General features: G+C 37.4%; 1 protein-coding gene across 1 annotated transcript; it reads right to left on the bottom strand.

Moving 5' to 3' along the window:
• Positions 1-601: 601 nt before the first annotated feature.
• UPP (uracil phosphoribosyltransferase) lies at positions 602-10,694 on the bottom strand. The gene is made up of 12 exons (XM_077360402.1): positions 10,498-10,694; positions 10,296-10,400; positions 10,140-10,218; positions 9,963-10,021; positions 8,996-9,073; positions 8,659-8,740; positions 8,296-8,344; positions 4,769-4,830; positions 2,420-2,487; positions 1,127-1,182; positions 1,004-1,051; positions 602-915 (listed from the first exon to the last, which is right to left on the bottom strand). Exons 1-12 carry the CDS (start codon positions 10,615-10,617, stop codon positions 864-866), a joined length of 858 nt encoding a protein of 285 aa, XP_077216517.1. The 5' UTR covers positions 10,618-10,694; the 3' UTR covers positions 602-863.
• Positions 10,695-10,700: the final 6 nt, after the last annotated feature.

Here is a 10,700-nt window from a genome sequence, read left to right on the forward strand (position 1 = left end):
AGGGCGCCTGTGAATCTAGCACTCCTAAAAAATTAAATGATAGCTAGTGTGTTGGTTTGCTGTACCTTTTTTAAAAGGGAAAAATACAATTGGACCCCTGCGGTTTCTGACACATTCAACTTAACCCATAATGTTTAAAAAGTTAGGGATCGACCCTTGTGGTTTCAACTTGTGTAAGGTAGATCCCCTCAGTTGACGGTTCATTCACAGATTAAAGGGTTAGGATGATCCTATGTAGCTGATTTTTTGGGCACACCCTATCTATGTCAGGGCTCATCAAATGAACGCTTTGGATCATCCAAACAATGTGGGCACACTGTGTTTTTGGTAGTGTGGGCCAGAATCCAAACACTACCAAAAACAGTGGGCCACATTGTTTGGATGATCCAAAGCGTTCATTTGATGGGCCTTGACATAGATAGAGTGTGCCAAAAAAATCAGCTCCATAGGATCAACCTAACACTGAGTGGGTCTACCTTAGATAAATTGAAACCACATGGGTTCTATTTGTAACTTTTTATACATCACGGGTTGAGTTGAATGTGACAGAAACCACAAGGGGGTCTAAGTTTTCCGACAGAATTAAAGTGTGTATCTGAAAGTAAAATTGTGGCCTTGTCTCAAATAAAATTTCTGTGATTTTACAATCTAATTTCTAACTGGGTTTTCCCTTAAGCAATGAAGACTACAACAACCGATGAAAAGAGTTGAAACTCTCACCATCAGAAAAATAATAGATGGAGATGCTAATCAACTACGGAACATCAAAAGCTTACCAAGAAAAATCTCGCCAACCAGATTATAATCCCCCAGAAAACAACAAATACCAAAATTTTCATAAATTTTGCTCGGCAGGGCATGACTTAAGTGCCGAAGCTCCGATCTCCTGCATCTCCCAACCCCGGGATTATAAATCTGAAAACAAAAACAAAATTATTTAACATTGATGGGAAATAGATGGTGCAGATGTGTCTATGTATATGCATATTGGTCAGTGAAGTACCCTTTGTCATTTACAGTGGGATCAATGGTTCCTGTGTATACATGAAGCCTGCAAATATCACAATACAAGTATTAGTTTAGAGGTCATGCCTTAAAATGGTAGTTGGGTTTAGAAATATCCTACCCTGGGAACTTCTCACTGAGCTTTTGAAGAGCTGGAGGGGCAGCCACAGCAGATATCTGAAATTTTAAAATCCATGTAAGTCTAATGAAACACGAGAAATTACATTTTTTTTAATGGTAACACGAGAAATTAGATTAGGAAAAAAAAGAAGATATAACAAAATTGAAAATTACGCCGGAGCAGTTTTTGCTAGTCAATTTTTATTTTTGAAAATAAAAATACAGCCCAAAAATCAGATTGATAAGTTTTGCCTGAATCTTTCAAGTCTCAAGTGTCAACACTATTATAAGGGAAGTGATATATCCGCCATTTTGATCACCATGAACACCCCTTGTCAGTGTTTGTGGCAATCAGGGGCATTGAATTCTTCTGACAAAAGTACAACAGCCCCTCTTCAGTCATTGATACACTGACAGGAGGTGTTCCTGGTGATCAAAAGGGGCGGATATATCACTTCCCTATTAAAATTGCTTTTCTAACCCCCAAATACCCAGAGTTGACAATCTAAAAAGTTTTTGTGAATGGTAAAATCATGATTTTATTTCATTTACTAGTGTATTTATTGTTAGTTTGTTAGATAGGATAAATTTAAGACTTAAAGCTTTCTTATTCTTATGACAACTAAAAATGACCAAATGCAGTCCATGACTTCGGCTGAAAATGTTCTCTTAGATAGACAATGAATAACACAGCAACAATATTAGAAACATAGTTTTGTCTAATGCACAAACCAGAAAAAATATTTAGGACAGTGGAGGAAAAGTATCTACCTCCCTGTCCTCTTTTCCACTCACACCAATTCTATTCAACGATGGAAATGTTAAGCCACTAGGGTAATCTTTCAGAAAATTTCAAGAATGCTCTCTTTCGGATGAGTGAAATATACCAGAAGGAAATCTTCAAGCTAGCCCTGTTCAAAGACATTAGCCAATAGCCTAATACAATGAATTCCTAAGGACATCCTATAAACCTAGAAGTATTACCGTAAGGCATAGTGAAAGTGTGAAACTGCATAAGGCAGGCTGGAAGGGGATTACCAATTGGGTTTATGTCAAAAACAACATTTTGGGCCCATTTGCACATGAACATTAGAGAAACTGAGGCCAAATGATGAAGAAATTGTTGCGTGGATAACAGACCACTTGCAATACTGGGTTCCGGTAACTATGTGTGTGGAAGTGTGCTCCAAAGAAAAAAAAATGTTTCAGAGAGTAAACACCTTCCAGGTTTTAATAACCAGTTAGCCATTAAGAAAGGTGAAAGAACTCAATATAGCGTCAATGATATAAGTACCACTTTTATATTCTTGTTGTCGGCCCCACGATCCTTCAACAGATCGATTGCTGCAACAATCGTGCCACCTGAAATCAGGTTAAAATAACATTAGAAATGCCTCTGAATTCCAATCGAGTTTTGATCATTTTGAGAAATCCTGGGTCTTTAATGCTCTGTATGGTTGCCAGGTTTTTTGTGGTCCCGGGAGTTATGTGGGAGAAAAAAATACCCTGGGAGATAGGTGGGAAAAAAAAGAGTCCTGGAAGTATCCTGGTAAAATAAAAATCCCATGTTTGGTTATGTGGGAGAAAAAAATACCCTGGGAGATATGGTGGGAAAAAAAAAACCTTTGTTTGGTTGCTTGATAGGTTGGGTAGAAAAAAATTCTTCTCAAGCTTATTTTTGGTTCCTGAGTTTATTTTTGTTCCTGGGGTTATCTTGGGATGGGATGAAAAGGCAATCATTACAAAAGTGGGATTAAAAAATTCACCCCACAAGTAATCATTACAAGAGTGGGATTAAAATAAATCTAGCGCTAAAAGGCAACCAAACATGGGATGGGACTAAAATTTAACTTACTCTCCCACAAAACTCCTAGGAACGAAAAAAACCCGGCAACCAAACAGAGCATAAAGGGATATTTTTCATATTTATCATGCAAAACACACATTAGGAGGTGGACCATCAACAAAGAAATGAAACATGCATAGTGAGATTGAGACTAACTGCAAGCACTACGCACCAAGAAGACGGATAAAAAGGGTGGCCCAGTGCACGAGGCTCCCACCATTGCGGGGTCTGGGGAGGGCTAGATGTACACAGCCTTACCCCTGCTTTGCAAAGAGGCTGTTTCCGTCACTCAGACCCGTGACCGCCAGGTCACAATGGAGCAACCTTACCCTGTTGCGCCAAGGCTCGCCCTCTATCAAGAAGACAGATGAGGTCTTAATTTTATTTTAGACGGCATTCTCACAACAGGGGACGGAAAAAGTAATTCTTAGTGGAAAAACCGTAAAACCCATCTCCTGGCAATATTTGACCTTTAAGGGGGGAATTTATTGAAGCATTATGACTCTTCAGTGTAATGGACCGCCTTCAATTCATGCATGCCATGACACAATATGGTAATCATTTTTTTAAGATAACAAAATTATTAAAATGGAAATAGGTCAATAACTATATTACAACAGGCACGAGGCATCCCACTCATGTGAATAGCAGCCATTTCACTCCAAGAAAGACGCAACATTTACATTTACATTTACATCCTAGCCGAGCCTCTTTAAGTCTTAACCCATGATCCTTTCCTTCTGTTTTACCCCACCTGTCACAAAACAGGCCACGACTGTGTCATTCATCTCAACCGCATCCTAATGATACCAAGAAGATGGATTTGCACCACGTTACAGTAGAGCACTTATGACCGCATAATGAGACTTCTTCGGGTCCATTACCTACCTGACAATATGGTAATTATTTGCTACCTATTGAGAAAATCCGCGGGGCAAATCCAATCCGATCGTGCACAAATAAACAGAAAAGTACAAAGAAACACAGATCACAAGATGAACACCGAGATTTTACGTGGTTCGGCCAAGATGCCCAAGAACACGATCTTCCAAGATGAGAAAAACAATATACAAGGATTACAATGGATTAACCCAAACCCACAAACACTCAACCCTTTCCTTGCCCTCTCTCAACCAAAACCATACACAAAGAGTAACCCGAAGAGAAAACACCTGAAAAGTAACCCCAAGAGAAAAAACCCGAGAAGAAACCCTCGAGAGAAAACTCTCTCTCTCTCTCTCTCTCTCTCTCTCTCTCAAGCCCCAAGCCCGAGCAGCCATCCACCCTCATGTGTAGCCAACACACATTTTGCAAAACCTAAAAAATCCTAGGTTTCCTATTGTTGGTCTCACACAAGAAATTTAGTTGGTCTCACTTAGTTACTATTGATACATTCATACACATCTTCGACCAAGTTCCCTAACCAAGCAAGTTATGGAAATACAATATACTGATGTGATAGTCAAACACAGATTAAACATTACTATCGTCTTCAGGGCAATAAGCTAGTTCCCCGATAACGCAAGTATATAACGGAAATGGGGTTGAACCTCTAGCTCATTGGTAAAAGGCTTTGCTCCTCAAACAAGAGGTTGGAGGTTCGATCCCAGCTTGCCTATAAAAAATATATAATGGAAATACGCTAGCATACCCATATTTAATGCAAGAAAGGACATCAGTAGGTACTTTAAGAAAAGCAAATAAATGTCAATCTAAGCTTCATATAAATTGCTGGTACAACTATACTAAGCAAAATACAGTAAATTAAAGGGCATTCAAGTCAGAAACTATATATACCTGTTGCCAGCATAGGATCTACTACAAGTACACGAGATCCCTCAGGAAGATTGTCAGGTAACCTTAAAAAAGGAGAAATTGATAAATATGAGCCCCTTAACTTGCATGCAAATGTCACTTTGGTGTCATAATAGCATTCAGTATATGATATCAACATAATCCCACAATGCCATCAAAATTAATAAAGATATAAATGTAACAGTTGTGCCACTCCAAAATGGCATGAGAATTATTTCAGTGTATGCTCTAATTTCGGATGTCATTTCAAGCGCCAAACACAAGAATGTGAAGAGAATATTTTGAACAGAAGATCATATTATTATTACAAGAAGTAGCTTTTATGGAGAAAAAAAAGAATGAATTTTACGAATAAGATCATAATTGAATACAAATCCTCTAACTGAGTGGTAACCTAAATCATAATGAAAACTTGGGTTCGAGAAAAAGAAAAAGGTGAGGAGTTTGAGCTGGTTGAGAAGAGAGACAGAGGTTTAGAATCTGTTAATGATTACACATTTAAAAAAGAATATATTAATCAACGGAGAGATGGAAATTGAAGAAAAAGTTAAAAATGGAATAAAAAGAAAATTAGGGAAATGATTATGAAAATATAAAGTACAAGTTATTTAAAAAAACAAGTTTGTTAAGTTGCTAATATTGATTCAAATGTTCCATTAGTTACATAAGATGTCTTTATAAAAAAAGGCTATCAAGTGATCCTCAGGGTCCGTTAGACCCAAACATATGCTTTCCCAGTTGAAGGTGATGAACCAGCAGAGTTGGCTAGAGTTCCAGATGAAACAGTCAGTTCAGCGCACTTATATTGAACCTGCAAATTCACACAGTTTAATGTTTTTCCTTTGGGCTAGTTTGTTTCAATTTCAGACCAGTGTCTTTTCTGTTTCTTTTTTCGGTAGAAACCCACTTATTTAATTGTCCATGAAGGCTGCACAGAAGTCAAAAATAATAATAATAATAATAAAATGAACCTGATCCTTGTAAGTACAACTTCTTTTGTTATAATTCCCCTCGTCAAACCGTAATTTCTCTATTTGGATCTTCTTTCAGTAGAATTCCCCTCATCAAACTTGCAATTTCTCTATTTAGATCTAGTCTCCAAAAATTTCATCCTATTTTCGAATTGCATGTATGTAACCATGTTTTAAGAAAGATACTTCCTGTTTTTCCTTTTCATAACAGTACTATGACTTATGTTCAATTGTTTAGATTTTTTTTTAATACTTTTATCCTTTTTTTAATGATGTTAATACTTTTATCCTTTTTAAACTAATTTATCCTACATCAAGTTAATCAAGCATTCTTTAGTTGAATATCTACGGTTTTAGTCTAGTTCATTCCAACTTTTTTATAGCTTTTTCTAATATTTTTCACCCTTTATAAAATAATTTATCCAACACCAGGTTAGTCAAGCCTCTTTAGTTGACCCTTTATGGGCTTTTCTACCTGATTTCAAATGAAAGATCATCTGCAGTTAATTAACATAGTTTTTGTTAAACTGGTATGTTTGACAGCCACCAAAACTGTTTTATTAAAAAGTAGTTATTTTTACCATACAGATATTACAAATTCGCAAGGCTCATGAAAACCAATACATTAAAACTATAGCACGCCTCAAAGATGGGCATTGGCACCATTAAAATACAAATAAGAGTGATGCTAAGCATAATTGTGCAACCAGGCCTAGTTTTTCTAGTCGCCGGCTGATGTAGTTCATTCTTTCCAAACTTTTGAAGGAAATGAAGAACCAAGGATGGAGCTCGAGCATGCAACCAGGAGGGGTTGAGTTATCAACATAACAGCAAGAGGGGACGAGTTTGAGTCCCACAAAATTGGAGGCCATTCTTCATTTTCCTGTGAGTGTTATATGGGGTTTTAATTTAATCTGATAAGTTATAGGGCCCACTTTCTTCTATATCATCTAGTTATAAATTAGTTATGTGACAGGGCCCATGTCTTCTAATTTTCTTTTAAGTCAAGTTGGTCGGCTTCATTGGGTTTGATGTTAAAGTGATTTATTTTCATTAGGATTAAAGTGGGAGGTTCTCCGTGTTGCTTGAGGAAGACTAGAAGAAATCAGCGGACATGGATAAAAGGAAATATTACTGTGGAAATTTGTGGGTTCTGATTGTTCTTTGATACTTTTGCCTCTCTTTTTGTCTTTCCATACGAGGAAAATGGAGATGGGAAGAGAGTGAAGATCTGATACTTCTGCCTGTTTTTGTCTCGCCATATGAAGATGTCCAAGTTACTCATGATTCCGTAAAACTTTTGACAAAGGAAGCAATTGGGGAAATGCACGAAGAAGTTTACAATAAAGAGGTGATGCCTTTATAGAGAAGGGTAGCTAAGAGTGTGGATGGAAAATGAGAGATAGACAGGCCACTTCTGGATCATTGGAAGGCCCTGGATTCATATGGCAGGCGCAGTGCCATCCACACTCCACCAGAGGTTCACGTACGACATGGACAAGGCTCAAGTACGACATGGAGAATCGCTTAGTAACTGTCATGGGGTGTGCATGAGAGTTATTTCCATGCCCTGGAGGCAGTATCTGCAACCTACATTGGAGAAGGTACTGAACTCATATGGCAGGCGCACCCACTCCATTTTTTTTTCCAAAAGAAAAGGTCAAGTAGCCTTATTCAGAATATACATATTATTACTAGGAATGGGGCACAAACAATTCCCGACATCTCGCCGAAAAACAGTATAAAGGAAAAAGATAAAACTTTTCATGATCTCTAGTAGGACTATGGATAGGAATAATAGATCTACATGACTCTCCTAACTTCTTGTAGAACAGAGATTTTTTCTTATAGGAGATGCTAATATCAAATATGAGTGTTATTGAAGAAGCGCCTCTCATGAGGAGGCAGTCTTTAAATAAATTGGCAAGTATGTAAAGTTGCTTACTCCTTTCTCAAGCTACTTTACCATATTGATTAAGCAAAGTTTTTCAAATTTTGTTATCATTTAGATCTATGCAATTAGAATTGACAAACAAAAAGAAAGTTGGGTATAATTTTTTCAAAATTTCAAAGAAGCATTTCCATACAGGGACGAACATTTGATTGATTTGATCCAAAAAAACTGAAATTCGAATTCATTTTCTGTCATAGCCAAACTCATTCTAATAAAAAACAGAAAAATTGATTCTGGATGTGAGTTTGCCGAATAAGATTATGTTCTCAGGAGCACTCAAAAAATACGTTCTTATTCTTGATTTTCAGAATAAGAATCAAAAGAATGGTTGCCGGACGCAACCTGAGTTACTCAATCAGACTAGTAAACAAACAGGGAATCTGACATCTGTTTGCAATCAAATCAGAACTTAGAATCCATTACCTAAGTAAAATCTTACGAATGTCCAAACCGAAGAAATGATGTTAAGTTAGGAACAGCTACTGGAGAATATTCCCAAATTATATAGTGCACAAAAAGACAACTAAAAGATCTCCACAAGAATCATAAGAAGATCAAAGGAAGCAAGAGAACAATACGCTTACTTGTTCAAATATACATGTGGCTGAAGTGTCTCCTCATTTCTGCATATCCCTTCATTTGCAAAAAGAAAAGTAAACACACCATCATATACAGAGAAATAAATGATCAAATAGAACCTCTAGAAGATACTCATGACTTCCTGCTAGGTAGATTAGCATTACATACAGAACCTTGTCAATATATGATTGACCACAGCCACCATAATAATGGCATTACATTCCAAACAAATCCAATAGTATCATTACCCAATAAATCTAACAAAATAATAATTGTGTTTTAGTAGAACAATAACAGTAGCCGTTAAATACTGTTTTCAATAAGCCCTTTATCGTTTCTGACATCATTATGCATGAGTTTTTACTTACCCAGATGATAAGTTTTTGTTGCTGGCAAGATTGACGATGCATGCTCTACTAGAGCAAGACCAGCTCTCAGGATGGGGACAATCTGCCAGGCTAAAACCGCCATGAATAAGTTGATGACCGAATATATTTTTAAAGTAACAAAGAAACATAATCTACCCTGTATAGTTCATTACTTTTAAACAAACCAAATCTTTCCATATAACCAACCTAAAATGAAAGAAAGTGGACACTTTGAATGAGATAATATAAAGGCATAGTTGAAATTTAACTACCCCTGCCTGGGGTAAGAATAGCACATAGACCAAAAACAAAAATGAGAAGAACATTAGACACTAACCGTCACAGGCTCCCTTGGATCAATAAATTCAACAGAAGCAACACCCATTGGTGACTGAATCTCTCCACTAATGGTAGGCTGCAAACAGTCAAATCATGTGGCAGTGAATAACACAAGTGTAGCCATAATGAAAAAGAATTCAAAAGTACGAGATAAGGGCGGGGCAGAAGTGTTTGTGCGTGGGTGGGATTCAACAAGATTAATTTGTGTTGCAATATAATCCATTGAGTGACAAGGTGCATAAAAATTACAATCAGCAAGGGTCAAACAGTTATGGATCAAGATAATATATAGAATAAACTATCTTGACGTTCAAACTACAGAAATAAATTTTCGCTCGACAAGGATAAAGTTTCGTCCAAACCTTATAATTTGACTCTACAATCTTTATTAAGGTGTCAGTTACACCATGCTTTAGACTAATAGACATCCACCAGTCTCTACCAGAATCAAAACTAGAGCAATTTGTACAGAAATTGACCAGATAGTAGTACAATGAGTGGGAAGGTAGCCCAGGTCTACTTCCTAAAGAGGGTATGTAGAAAGCGTATAGCCAATTAAATTCCCCTATGAGAGTCAGTTTGATGCGTAGGTTGATTAATGGAGGCACATATTGGTTTTTAATCCATGTGTGATTAATGCATCGATGTTAACATATGAAGCACATATTGGTTTTTAATCCATGATTGATTAATGCATTGATGATAACATATGAGGTGGCTGTTCTTTGCTGAAAAAGTGAGCTGCGAAATGTTTTTCTGCGAAACTCACCCCACCCCGCGCGGGCGCGCGCGCACACACACACACACATTATATTCGTTGGACAGTGAACCATCTCCCGTGTTTAAAAAAATTGTGGAACATGAAAACAAATCACAATTTACGAACACCATCTATGACTCGCATAAATTGACTTATATTTCATCCTTTTTAACAGAAACTTGCATAGACAGAAATATGAACTTACCAACCAATCCCTCGAAGCTTCATACATCAGTAGCCTCCCAAGCTCTGCCATTGCGTTCTCTACAGCAACAGAACAGGAAAATTTTAACAGCATCCCATAAGCCCATATTACGCGCAGAAAAAGAAAACAACAAGCAAACCAGAAGTGCATGATACAAGTAGTCCAATATTTACTTACTAAAAACAGGGCAAGGAGTCTGGTCGTTCCGAAGAACCGAAACCCAGTGTTTGATTAACGCGTGTGGCGGTACAAACACCTGCACCCGATCAAAATCTCAAAATCATAACTTGAAGAATAATCCATACGTCAAAAAAAAAAAAAAAAAAACCCTACAAGCATCTTTTCTTCTGAAATCGGCTGTTTCTCCATTGTAGCTTGGGAGTTTGTAGCGCGGATCGGTTGCCGTACGATGGTAGACAGAGATCGAGATCGAGAGATCTGGTCATAGATAAAGATCGAATATCATAGATTAGGGTTATTGGATCGAATAAGAAGAACTAGACCCATATAGAAAGAAGATAGAGAGAGAGATTGCCTTTTCGGAGCGAAATTGAGAGGAACCGATACGGTAAAAACGGGTTGTAATAACGTTTCGGCGAGAAAAGATCGCCAAATCGGTCGGAAAATGTGTCGGAGAGGTGATGACACGCGCCATGAAACCGAGAGAATGGGAGACGAGAAAGGAAATTTTGGGGGATAAGAAAGACAGGTGGAAATCAAAATGTGAAGTTACTAAAT

This window comes from Tasmannia lanceolata, unplaced genomic scaffold, assembly GCF_043159265.1.
Source record: "Tasmannia lanceolata isolate RefF3 unplaced genomic scaffold, GAP_Taslan_0.1 ptg000018l, whole genome shotgun sequence".
Lineage (NCBI taxonomy): Eukaryota > Viridiplantae > Streptophyta > Magnoliopsida > Canellales > Winteraceae > Tasmannia > Tasmannia lanceolata.